A 14,479-nucleotide genomic window follows, 5' to 3' on the forward strand; every position below is an offset into this window, starting at 1 on the left:
GAAATGCATCTATATTCATACATGTCCAAGTCATTCTATAGAATGCTCATTAACAAACAGGCAAAGTGTAGAATACCCTTTGTTCATGTATTACACTTGACGATGACAATACTTGAAGATAACTAAACTAAACTTGCACTACGACTAACCTAAACGACAACCATAGGATCGATGATTAACACAACTGACTATTCTAACTTTTCCCTGTTGTATACCAGCTAATCTAAGTCCTACAATAAATGTCACATCTCTCCCAATAGCTACTATTCTACATAAGTTTTCAATTATTGACGATTCATACAAAATATACAACACAAACAGATTATGGATTAAAGTTTGTGAGCTATATCAGAAAGAAAAAAAAAACAAAGAGGTTTAAAGAAAGTCATTGTAGTCTTTCTTCTTCTACTTTTTCTGCGTTTTTAATTTAGTTTATGGTGGAGATTTAAACAAGTCCAACTTCGTGTATGAACTGGCATTGTAGTAAAGCTTATGGTATTTTCCTATTTTAATTCGCTATGCCGGGTGGGTCTAATTGACTATCAATCCGACCCTGACTAGGACTACAAGGTTATTATAGTGTACCAAGTATACCATGCGATGGCGTAGTGGAGGTTACAAACCCCCCCCCCCCCATGGACCTCTCTGTAAAACCATTTTACTGTCATAATACCACTGTACTTATTTAAATCTATTTCTGATTCAGTATATATGTATAATTGTATATGTATGTTTAGAACAGTCATCTAAAAAGTGACGCTTTGTTCACTCTGAGTTTGTTATCCCTCCCTCTCCACTGCACCACATAAAATTGGACAGGCTGTAATTGTGCTGAGCGACACTAATGGTACACCTAGGTATACACTGGGTAGGATAACTGACCTAAAGTAACCGGACAATGGTAAAGAAGTTGAACCTCCCCCCCCCCCCCTAACCCACCCTAAACTGATCTGTTAAGTACAATTTGGAAAATGCGTAATGAGGTACCAAAGTACAATGCCGCAAAAATCATAGCTTTAGAAACAGTTAAGTTACCAGTAAATAGGTGTGTGATCAATACAGCGATCTAACCAATTGAACACTTCTGAAGCATAATAGCTATTGGGAGAGTAGTGACATATATTGTAGGACTTTTATATTAGGGGTATACGACAGGGAAAATGTTTTTTAAATGAGAGAGCTTTACGAAGATAAACACGCATTAAAAGGTAGACATGCGTTCAAGCACTAAAAATAAGAAAATGAACATCCACTCTCTTTACCCTTAAATAATGTCATTAATAGAACTAGTGGACAAAACTGTAAAAACTTTTGACAACGTGATATCTTCACATACGTGAGTTTTATTGTTCAATAAAGAAGCTAAATATTAATTGTCTTGGAAACGATTACGAAAACAAACATCCTCGCTATACATTTTAGTTCACTTCTGTTTCATCAACCTTCACTCTTGCTGGTTGTTTTTTTCGTTCCCTGTACTCGGCGGTGATTGCTCTCTTTGAGTTTTTTGCCGGCCAATTTTTTCACAGCTTTGGCCATCTTGGCGCGGCTGAAGCGTCTGTCACCTAGGCACACCACTTCACGCTTACAGCAGCCGGGGTACGTCGCGTCCTTGTTGGTGTCCATGTAGCACTTCTTCCTGTCGTACACGATTAGTATACTATCGCAGCTGCGGCAGTAGAGAAAGACAACACATGCTTCAATTGTTTATTTAGGAAAGGTGAAGTAGAGTTATAGCACATTGCCACTAGAGTTTAAAATCCTCTCGCTCCCAATACACACCTTTAAGCATAATGTCATTTAACAGCGAATTTTTAGGCGTATAAAGTAAAGTATTTTTCGAACATGTAGGTCAATGGGACTGGTGAAGTAGAGTTTACCTGTTTCAATGAACTAAATATTTGAAGGGATAGTGTGGCCAGCACTATACCCAACCGCCTTTGCTTTCCCTAACGTGAGTTAAATACCCACCAGGGTTGGGTGGACTCAGGGCCGTTCTACTTACTTAAACCAGGATTCGAACTCGATACTCATTATCCAAGACTTACCTTAGACAATTAAAGCCGCCCTTGTTACAGTAGCATTTAATACAGCCAGGTTGGTGCCAATATCCGCCTGGCTTGACCCCATTGGAACAAGGACCTGGTCAGGAAGGCAACCAACGTTTAACACTACTACAATAGTATCTTTGACATAAAATTTAATAATTTCCATAAGTTGTGCGAAAATACAACTTAAGAGTAACAAACATTAAATCTCTACATATCCTAGTTGAAAAAAAAACAAAGTTTTATATATATATATATATATATATATATATATATATATATATATATATATATATATATATATATATATATATATATATATATATGCATGCATATAAGTGTTTGAGTGTAAATTACACCGATTATAAAAAGAAAAAGAATATGCTTACATTTAAAACGAAGTTATTTAAAGTCATTTTGTGTGTTTTTAAAAGCGCTATCGTTAACCTAACATTGATTTATAACCTACTAGCCGTCCCGGCCAGGCCCTGTTCTGGCTTCTGTGAAAAACCTTTCTGTTAAAGACCATTACCTGTGTGTTTAGTAATCATCATAAACCCGGCATTGCCCACCCAAACCACAACCAACCAAAACAACAAAACGCAAACATAACGCTAACACAATTACAAATACAAACGAAAACAAAAACCTAACAACAAACCCAACCACAACCACAAACACCAATACAAACACAAAGAAAAAACAAACAAAAAAGCAAACGAAAACAAAAACCTAACAACAAACCCAACCACAAACACCAATACCAACAAAAAAAATCAACGAAAAAAGCAAACGAAAACAAACCAAATCCAAACGCAAAACCAACCAAAAACACAAATACAAACCCAAACAAAAAAACACAAACAAAAACGAAAAAAGAAAGAACAAAAACGAACCAAATCAAAACGCAACCACTAACGCAAACCCACCTAAACACAAAGAAAACACTAACGCGAACATAAACGCCCGGGGCGGAATCACCTGTTTTAGCTTAATGAACGACTATAGTACCCCAACTTATTCATAGTCTTTTGCACTCACTTAAACGAACGCGCCTGTTTCAATTTGATGAACAATTTTAATACTCCAAGCTTATCCGTAAAATACCTACAACATTTGCACTTGATCAATCCCCGCTAATTATGTAATTATTTTTTTTTTCCCAACACCAAAACAAAGTAATTAAAAAGTAAATACTTTTCCACAAAATGCAATTGTTTTATAAAGGGAAGTAATTGTGTTTTTCCTAATTTATCAAAGGGAAGTAAGTGATATAGGACTAAATAAAGACATAATTAGAATTTTTGTAAAAGATGATATTTTTTTTAAAACTTGTGTTTAATGAACATGCCGATAATTATTACTATAATTTGAAAAATGAAAATTATTTCCCAACACTTTCAATAGTAATTTGTTAGCTCATAAATTTAGACAAATGCGCACGATAATTTTCTAACTTTTAAATTCGTACACTTCCAACGACATACAAATGCATTACATACAGAACTGAGCTTTATATATTAGATGCTCTGTTTCTAGCGTTGAGCACACACGCAGCAGTGTTTCTTCCAGACTTTTTTCTCCGGGGGGGGCACTTGAAATCTTCGGGGGGGCGGTAAACTTTCTTCGGGGGGGGCGGACACTGTTAAAAGTATATATTTTCTATATAAATTATATAAATTTCATTTCGTTCGGGGGGGCGGTAAAAATTTTTCGGGGGGGCTTCGCCCCCCCGAAGAGATGCCTGGAAGAAACTCTGACACGCAGTAATCTCTAAACTTTACCAATGCAACAGCGTACAGATGGCATGGCATGGTAGAGCATTCGGCTGCAAGCCCGAAGATCTCAAGTTTGGATCTCGGTTCGGACTTGTGACTATAGTTAGTTCCTTAGTCCACCCAGCTCTGATGGGTAACTGACTAGCGTTGGGGAAAATAAACGCGGATGTGGGCCTAGTTCTGTCCACATTATCAATTTCATATGCCGAACTCAAGAAACATATGAACCATACTTCATCTGCTCAATGTATCGCTAGGTCTAAAGAGGGACATTATTTACCTGCAGTGAAAGAAACAGCGGCCAGTACTGTAGCAAGAATCGTCACAAAAACCAAAGCAATCTGCATTAAGATCCTCATTCTGCACACACACCCACTGCCTCAATTGGTATTCAAAATACTAAACTTAGTGAGTTAGCTATCCTAGTTTTATAGGCTACTCCCCGTACAAAGAGAAACTGCAACTGAACTAATTGGAGTAATTTAAAACCCATTCTTTGTAACATTCAAGCAGTAGGTGGTCTATTTTTGCGTTGTTTAACCTATTACAAATCGAAACGTTAACGTTGATACTTAGCTTATTTACCTTATGTTTTTTATATGTTTGGTTGCATTCGCTTTTTTTTTTAGAAAGCAAACACCGTCTAATTATAATAAAAAAAATGTTTACCTTCGTGGGATAGTTCGGTGTTTCTCCTAACTTTCACAGTTTATTTATTTCTGCTGTTGTTTCTGTCAGTGACCGCAATTTTTATAATAATCCTAGACCTGAATACAATTTCAGACTTACGATAGCTGGAGAGATCTCTTAAGGTAACCTATGCTAAAATTGACCCTTAATATAATACGAAAGATAAGGCGACGTATAACCCTTAACCGCGTATCGGCAATATTTCGGGTGCTACCCTGTGTAGTATCTAAGGGTGTCGTTAGATACTCATCGATTCATTAACTATAATTAGCTATGTATCGGATGAAAGGTGTAGATATTCATAAAGGTCAAACAAACATCCTTTAATTTAATATGTTACCTGCAAAGTGTAAAATTCGGCATGCTATAGAATTCCTAGGTAATGTATACAATGCCTAAAATGGGCAGGCAAAGTATAAAATACATCAATATTTAATACATTCAAACATACATTCAAACAGGCAAAGTGTAGAATACGCTTTGTTCATTTTTTGTACTTAAAAATACATAATCTTGACGATGACAAAACTTGACGATAACTTCACGATAACTGAACTAAGGGGTCGTCCATAAATGACGTCACACTCACAGGGGAGAGGGGGGGGGGGCCGTAATTTTGTGACGGTGTGTGACGAGGGGGAGGGAGGGGGGTTCAGATGGTGCGACGTCACACTTTTGCATTATAATAAAGCAATGTTAGAAAACTAATTATGGACGTTATTTCGCGTTTTAGAAAACTGTTTTAATAAATTGCAATAGAAATCTATTTAAGGACTCTATTTTGACAGAGTTCAGACAAAATTTTGGAAAAATATCGATGTTTTAAGAAAAATTGAACTACGATTTTGAGGGGGGTTGTATGTTGAGGTGTGACGTCATTTTAGGGGGCTTTTTGTGACGATGTGTGACGGAGGGAAAGGGGGGGGGAGAGGTAAAAATCGACAAAAAAGCGTGACGTCATTTATGGATGACCCCTAAACGACAACCATAGGATCGATGATTAACACAACTGACTATTCTAACTTTTCCCTGTCGTATACTAGCTAATCTAAGTTCTACAATATATGTCACTTCTCTCACAGTACCTACTATGCTACAGAAGTTTTCACCTGTTTCTGTGAATTAGGCATATGAAGAGATAGTGTGGTCAGCACTAAACCCAGCCACCTTTACTTACCCTAACGTGAGTTAGGTACTCATCAGAGCTGGGAGGACTCAAGGACGGTCTACCCGGATTCGAACTCGACAACTTACGGGTTAGCAGTCAGGCTCTCTACTTCTATATAACTCCGCCCCTATGGTGTTAACTGGTTTTAATTTGCCTTGCCATTAGATCAATCGTTTTTCAATCCCCCACAGACAAGGAATACAAGGTTTTTATAGCGTGCCAAGATAATCTCACCAAGTTTGTGGTTCGCAGGCCACTAAAAACAAAGACAGCGATAGAAGTAGCTCACAACTTGATAGACATATTCACCTTGATTGGTGCACCATCGTTTTACAGTCCGATAACGGTCGGGGAATTTGCGAATAAAGTTGTCCTCGGCCTTAATGTATATTGGCCCACTTTGAAAATTGTATGCACACGTACACGTACATGCGCATGCACACATACACGTCCATGCACACGCCCACGTACACGCAAACGTACTCGTACACGTACACGCACACGTACACGCAATCGTACATGCACACTCACATGTATACATACACGCACACATTGTAGTCAAGTCACCCTAATTATTCATTACTTGGGACAGTGTATAATTGTTGCGTTTGAAATCCTCAGTTGCGATCCAGGCTTTTCAACTGTGACAGCTGCTTTCTTAGAAATTAATTAGGCACAATTTTCTTTTGATTGATAAACTTGTCATGGATACATACGAGTAATACCGTAGCTGTAGCAGTTTTTTCAATCTTTCACAACCCTTCCATATGACTGTTTGTTACTAAACACTTTTGCAAAGAATTTAAAAACTAAAAGTGTTAGCTAAATTACTTTTATATTGCTGGTTATTATTTGTTTAAATATTTATAGCCTCAATAAAACCGGAAGTCATTTTGTACTTATTTCTCAAATTTTATAAATAATTCCAATTTTAGTTGAAAAATATGCTTATTAGCAACAACCATTTTGGGACCAGCTTTTAAAGCCTATTGTTTCTGTGCAGTATCTAAAAATGTTAGAACCTGCTCTTGAGCAATAGATAATTTTACTCTCGTGGTCCACTGTGTCACAGAAAACAGAAAATATTCTGGATGAGATAGTAAATTTGTAGCAGGAATAATGAAACATTTTAAATTGCTGCACTAAGTTAATCACAAAATAAAATAGGCTGACACGTTTAAATTAAAGGTGTTCGTTATCTTTTTAACTGGTAATTAACTCTAATTACAAATGATTATTAATTTTCATAAACTTCAAAACATGGCGTTCGCCTGATTGCGCCTGTAGCCTGACTTCTACATCTTGACAGCAGTAATAAATGGAGTAAATTTTAAAATTGTAATGTTTTTAATTGTAACTCTAAGTGTTATGCTAACAACGAAATTCCTACACACTTATTTACAAGTACTGAATACCAACATGCAGAGGCTTAACTACTGATCCCGGCACCTCTGGCAAGCAAATAATTTTGCGCCCCCTCCCGCCCATTTTAAGCTATTGTTTTTCGTTGGTGAAAAAGGGTCCCCCCTTTCTCTCCCCCCCCCCCCCCCCCCCCACTCAGTTGGAAAATGTTTTGTTGCGCTTTTTTTACCAGTCACAATCTCGTAAGGTTTGTATATGGTGGTACCACGCAAATTATGTAGAAAACAGTTCAATCAGTGTGTAAAGTCATGTAGACGTTTACTTTCCTAACGTTGACAGTGTATGATTCAATACCTCAGCTTTTAAAAAAATGCCATCCCTGTTGGCGTCCCCATACGATCGGTACCCGGGGCGGCAGCCCCACCCACCCTCCCCTAGCTACGCGACTGACAATATATAAGTTTTATATGATCAAACCCGAAATTTGAATGTATTGGTTCATTAGTTAATTGTTAGTTACAAGTTGGGGAAAGGGCGGGGAAAACTCGATTGCTTTGTAATTGTTTATTTATCATTTAATTAAAAAAAAAATTTGCAAGAAGGTAGAAATTCGTATTAATCGGACCGACATTTTTTTTTTTCAAATTAAGAGCTTTAAAGATATTCATAACTAATATTCATTGTTTGTAACCGCATTTAAAAATATATGATTGAAATGCAAAGTTATTTTCTCTTTTAATTATAACATATATTTAACTTAAACTAATACAAAATCCAGTTGTTATGCATAAACTAGATTCAAATATTATAAAAAAGTTTGATGTTTATTAATAAAATAATACCTTATTTCTATGTAACTTTTATTTTAACGAATCTAATATATTAACTACTGGTTAGCTACCTTGCGTTAAGAATTCAATATTATTATTTTTATTAACTTTAAAAACAATTATTCTCAACACTAAACACGTAATGTTTTTTTTAAAGTGAGACAGTTTTACGAACATAAACACGCATTAAAAGGTAGACATGCGATCCAGCACTAAAAATAAGAAAATGAACATTCACTTTCTTTACCCTTAAATAATGCCATTAATAGAACTAGTGGACGAAACCGTAAAAACTTTTGACAACGTGATTTTTTCACATATGAGAGTTTTATTGTTTTACAAAAAAAAAAGTTAAACTTTAATTGTCTTGGAAACGATTATGAAAACAAATATCCTAGCCAGAGGCGTAGCGAGGGGGGGGGGGGGTGAGGGGGGGGGGCGGGGGGTGTATACCCAGTGTATACCTAGGTGCAGGGGCGTAGCCAGGGGGGGGCGGGGGGTGCGGACCGCACCGGGTGACACCATTTAGGGGGGTGACACCAAGGCAAAAAATAGCAAAATATATAGAGAAAAACTTGAGGGGGGGGGGGGGTGAAAATCGAAAGTTTGAGGGGGGGGGGGGGGTGCAAATCCAAAACTTGAGGGGGGTGCAAATCGAAAGTTTAAGGGGTGGGGGTGCAAATCGAAAACTTAAGGGGGGTGCAAATCGAAAATTTGAAAGTTTGTCCCCGAGAAGGGTCGCTACGCCTTTGGGGGGTGACACCATTAAGTGCCGCACCGGGTGACACCCGACCTCGCTACGCCACTGATCCTAGCTATACATTTTAGTTCACTTCTGTTTCATCAACCTTCACTCTTGCTGGTTGTTTTTTTCGTTCCCTGTACTCGGCGGAGGTTGCTCTCTTTGAGTTTTTTGCCGGCCAATGTTTTCACAGCTTTAGCCAGCTTGGCGCGATTGAAGCGTCTGTCCCCTCGGCACACCACCGTGGGCATACAGCAGCTGGGGTACAGGCCGCCCTCTAGGTAACACTTTTTCCTGTTGTACCGGATTTGCATACTCCCGCAGCTGAGAAAGACAAAACAAGCTTCAATTGTTTATTTGGGATAGGTGAAGTAGAGTTATAACATCGCTAATAATGTTTAACATCCTCTCCCACTACAGACCGATGAGCATCAGCGAATTTTGAGGCGTTTAATGTAAAGTACCCTTTCGAACCTGACAGTCCAATTGCAAGGGGAAGTAGAGTTTACCCGTTTCAGTGACCTCGATATATGAAGGGATAATGTGGTCAGCACTATACCTAACCACCTTTGTTTTACCTAACGTGAGTTAAATACCCATCATGGCTGGGTGGAATCAGGGCCGTTATTCTTACTTGAACCAGGATTCGAACACGATACTCATTATCCAAGACTTACCTCTGACATTCAAAGCCGTCGTTGCCACAGAAGCATTTAACACAGCCAGGTTTGTACCACGATCCGCCTGGCTCGAAGCCATTGGGACAAGGACCTGGTTAGGAATGTGACAAGTTTTAACACTAATACAATGAATACAATAGTATGTTCAGAGGCGTCGCGAGGCGGGGTGACCCTATTTCCGGGCTGACACCAATACAATAAATTGCAAGATTTATAGCATAAATAAGGTTTTTTTTAAAGCCAGTTCAATGAATGGTTTTAATTAGAGTTGAAAAGTGTTGTAGGTACATAAGTACGATCTCGACAAGGGAGGGAGGGGGGGGGGGTGACACCTTGACGTAAACATGCAAACTTTAGAGAAAACAATGCTACACCCAGCTGTATTAACAACCGACTGTAGGTAAACATCATTAGTATTAAATGTGAATACTTTTAAGCTTTTATTGGTGTGGGGAGAGGGGCGGGGGGTAACACCAACTGCAAAAGTTACAGATAAAAAAGAGGGGGGGGGAGGTGACACCATGAGCTGCCGCACTGGATGACGCCCGATCTAGCGACGCCACTGAGTAACCTTTAACATAAAATCTTATAATGTACAAAATGTGTGTGAGATTGAACATACAACCTATAGATTAAATCTCTACATATCCCATATATATGGATCTCGGTTCGGACTTGTAACTGGAGTTAGTTCCTAAGTCCACCCAGCTCTAATGGGTACCTGACTAGCGTTGGGGAAAATGAACGCTGATGGATATTACTGACCACTTTATCCCTTTAATATGTCGATGTTAAGAAACATAGGAACTGTACTTCATTTGCTCAATGTGTCGCTTGGTCTAAATAGAAGCATTACTTACCTGGAGAGAAAGAAATGGCGGCCAGTACTGTAGCAAGAATCGTCACAAAAACAAAAACAACCTGCAACCAGATCCCCATTCTGCACACGCCCACCCACTGCCGCAGTCGGTATTGCAAAAACTAAACTTCATGAGTTAGCTCTTCTCTTTTTATACTCCATGTACAAATAGAAACTGCAATTTAACTAATGGGTGTAATTTTAAACCCAAGTATGCGGTCCATTTTTGCGTTGTATGACCTATTACAAATAGAAAAGTTAACGTTGATATTTAGCTTATTTCCCTGACGTGTATGTTTTTATTGTCAAGTTACATTAGCTTTTTCTCTGAAAGTAAATACCGTTTAATAATGATAATAAAGATAATCTTCGTGGGATATTTCGGTATTTCTCCTAACTTCATCAGTTTATCCATTTCTGCTGTCGTTGCTTACCTCGACCGTAAACTTTATAGTAATCCTAGTCTTAGCCTGAATACAATTTTAAACTTAAGGTAGCTTGATAGATGCCATAACCTGACCCTAAATTTAATTCAAAATATAAACGTATAACTCTTAACCGCGTATTGGCAATAGGTCGGGTGCTACCCCGTGTAGAATCTTAGGGTGTCATTAGATACTCATCAATTCTTTAAATATAATTAGTTATGGAACCCACTGGACAAAGCAGTATTTCTCGGTAAAATTTAGGCATTTTATTGATCCGTTTGACCCGCACTTCAGCAATGGGAAATTAACGTTATCAGCAACACTGCACTTCCAACACTGCATATAAACTCTGCAAAGGGATAAAACATATTACACTAGCGATCCCATCCCCGCGCTTCGCTGCTGTCTCAGATGAAAGGCTGACGCAATATTTAAAGAGAATTTCATCATCACGTTACCTATCCTGTAGTTACATCTAAACAAAGCAGGCGCTATATTACTTGGATCATAGTTGCTTGCGTGCGGTTTTGTCCACACTACCACCTAGACGCCACAGGGCGTCCTGTATGAAAGCCTTGCGTGTATGTTAATCACTATCAGTAATAGTGAAGTAGAATCTCCCAGGGGTCATGGACGTCGCAGGGTGCTCTCGGGGACGTTGCAGGGTGCTCTCGTGAGCCAATGGTTACACTACTGAAAGGGCGCCGGGTACCGCCCCTGGCCACCGTGTCCCTTTTGTTGGATGCTTTTTAATAAAACAACGCAGACGCCATTGTGCTCAACGACTATAGTAGCCCATCGTACCCATAGTGTATCGCACTCTTTACATCGAACGTAGATACCATAGAGCTCATGGGGAGCCCGGGGTGCTCGGACGCCGGCGGAGTAGTTTTATCGTTGAATCGAGTAGTATTCCGGACCTCCTATACAGGACGCCCAATGAACTGATAGCAAGTGCTAAGATAGCCGCTTGGGAACTCTGGGTGCCAAATCTTGAGTGACTTTTTTATATACCGTATGTTCAGAAAAATCGCACCCTCCCTGGGCACCTCCCTTAAGAAAATGTAATTTCCACACACCCCCAAACCCCCACAGAAATCACCCTAGGAGTATTATCATCAACTCATTAAAGTTCCATGCCATCGGATGAACGGTGTCAAACCGCTTCCGACTTTTCTTTGTATATATCATTTGCGAAATTAAAACTTTTTTCACCAGAAATATCCCTAGGAGTATACTCAACAACTTCCCAAAGTCTCATAGCAATCAGATCTAATGTGTAGTAATGAATAAAGGACAAACAAACATACTTTCAATATTATATAAGTTACCGGCAATGTATAAAATCCTGCATATCTATAGAATAACTAGGCAATGTATACAATGCATGAAATGGGCAGGCAAAGTACGAAAAGCATTAATATTTCATACATTTCCTAGTCATTATATAGAATGTATAATAAGTTTGTTCATTAATTTAACTTAAGAATAAGAATACATATTCTTGACGATTACAATACTTGACGATAAATATACGATGACTCAACTTAATGACAACCATAGGATCGATGATTAACACAATTGACTGTTTTAACTTTTCCTTGTCGTACAACTTGTTATGCGCCATATATGGCCTGTTGGCTCTTGACTTCAGGATGCTTTTTTTCTGCTTTGCCTTAGTCTACAAAACAACATATTTACAGGGCAGATTGTTTGATTGTGGAGTTATCTTTCCTTAATGGAATGCTGTCCCCACTTAATGCAATCATGTGTTCTCTGCCCTCCACAGTTGACCTATCGTATGCGCTGTAGACGTGCGTTACTGTCGCTGTGTGTTCGATCCTATGAAGATGACATTATAAATCGGACTTGAAATTTCAGAACATCCGAAAAGCACAGAACTTTTTTTTTCAGCGAGTTAATTCTATTCCCATGCATTATCCTGCTCTTTTACGATATTTAGGCTATTGAAAAGATTGTATCGAATTTTTTTGTATATATATATATATATATATATATATATATATATATATATATATATATATATATATATATATATATATATATATATATATATATATATATATATATATATATATATATATATACGTCGACCAACCATGCGGAACACCACGCACGCACGCCGACTCTTCCCGCCACCTCCCTCACTGTCCAGGCATGCGCAACCATGTGTACCCACTAAGGGGAGATAAAAAAAATCACTCTATCACTCTATATATCACTATATTCAATAACAGAAGGGGAAATAACTAGCTAGATGCTATCACCCAACCAGTCTGGTGAGCTGTGGTTCACGCCGAATGTTTACAATCGTAGAGCCGGGTCGAATTAGTGAAAGCTGTTAAGGGCAGATAATAAAGTTTTGAAAGGATTTGAAACTAAAGGGAGGTAACAATAACTTGCTGTCGTCTGTAAAATATGGTCACGGACGGCTGCTTTCACGGGGCAGGTAATCGGGTTTCAGAAATTGCAAGCTACTGATGGTGTTTTGAAGCAAATATTTTTAGTCGTGTCGACTTCATAAATTAGGAATCACTAAAAAAAAACGTTAAAGCAACAAGCTTTTAAATGCAGTGAAAAATAAGAAAATAAGTCTAATTTACTTTCTTTAATAAAAGCTTTGGTCGCTCATGAGATCTTTTACATATTTAGCGACAAAGGCTTATATTAAAGAAAGTAAATTAGACTTATTTTCAGGGGCGGAACTACCATACCGCCAGACCCCGCAATGCGGGGGGGGCCCAGGACGTTTAGGGGCCCAGTTCCGACCAAAAAACAATGCATTTTTTTTTTCAAAAATTATGTTTTCATGCATCTTGAAAGTGGTTTTGTAAAAAAAAAAAACAGGTCTACTATAGCAGAGATTGTTGCGTAGAAAAATATTTTAAAATCTACAAGAGCTATAGTTTGAAAGGTAGGTAAACATTCACACTACTTCCATGACTTACTGCCCTTCTTTAAAATATGATGCCCACGAAGCTCATTTAAATAGTTTTGTACTATGTATATTAAAAAGCAATTGATTCTCTGAATTGTTACTTAAATAAGACGTACTATACAATAGTATAGCTATAAAAATCAATGTTTTCAAAATTGATATTATAAAAGCCAAAAATGAAAAAAATAAACATAACGCGAGAAACCATTCACAAATCAAGCTAACGTCTTTATATATTTTTGACCAGCTTGATTTGGACACTATCTTTGATTCAAAATAAGTTTGGACTAAATTTTTTCTGTTTTGTTTTCTCAGAATGGTTATATATTGCAATGAAGTAAACTAAATTACTCAGGATATAGATCATATATATATATATATATATGTGTATATATATATATATATATATATATATATATATACATATATATATATATATATATATATATATATATATATATATATATATATATATATATATATATATATATATATATATATATATATGTATATATATATATATGTATATATATATATATATATATATATATATATATATATATGTATATATATATAGGGGGCCCTAGATTTTTCTTTGCGGGGGAGCCTTTGATTTCTAGTTCCGCCACTGCTTATTTTCTTATTTTTAATTGCATATATATATAATTTTCTACGTCGCCCAACCATGCGGGACACCACGCACGCACACCGACTCTCTAACCCGCCTACCGCCCCTTTCCCTCACTCTCCAGGAATGCGCAACAGTGTGTACCCACCCAGTCCATTTGGACAGGACCTCTCCATCCGTCACTAAATAGCGGCGTATGCTACGACGCGGGTCGTATGTTTTTTTATTTCCAAACTTTCTCTAATTATTTTGGCTATATGTGTTCTATCAGCATTTCTATTTCTATCACATTTTTATTTGTTAGCTG

The 14,479-nt window shown here is 37.6% G+C and overlaps 1 protein-coding gene across 1 annotated transcript; it reads right to left on the reverse strand.

Annotated features, from left to right (window-relative positions):
- Positions 1–1,320: 1,320 nt before the first annotated feature.
- LOC131949276 (uncharacterized) lies at positions 1,321–4,235 on the reverse strand. Its single transcript, XM_059311093.1, has 3 exons — positions 4,107–4,235; positions 2,049–2,142; positions 1,321–1,669 (listed from the first exon to the last, which is right to left on the reverse strand). Exons 1-3 carry the CDS (start codon positions 4,183–4,185, stop codon positions 1,438–1,440), a joined length of 405 nt encoding a protein of 134 aa, XP_059167076.1. The 5' UTR covers positions 4,186–4,235; the 3' UTR covers positions 1,321–1,437.
- Between the last annotated feature and the right edge of the window lie 10,244 nt (positions 4,236–14,479).

This window comes from Physella acuta, unplaced genomic scaffold (genome assembly GCF_028476545.2).
Source record: "Physella acuta isolate Inbredline_101_S28 unplaced genomic scaffold, ASM2847654v3 ptg000685l, whole genome shotgun sequence".
NCBI classification, from domain to species: domain Eukaryota; kingdom Metazoa; phylum Mollusca; class Gastropoda; family Physidae; genus Physella; species Physella acuta.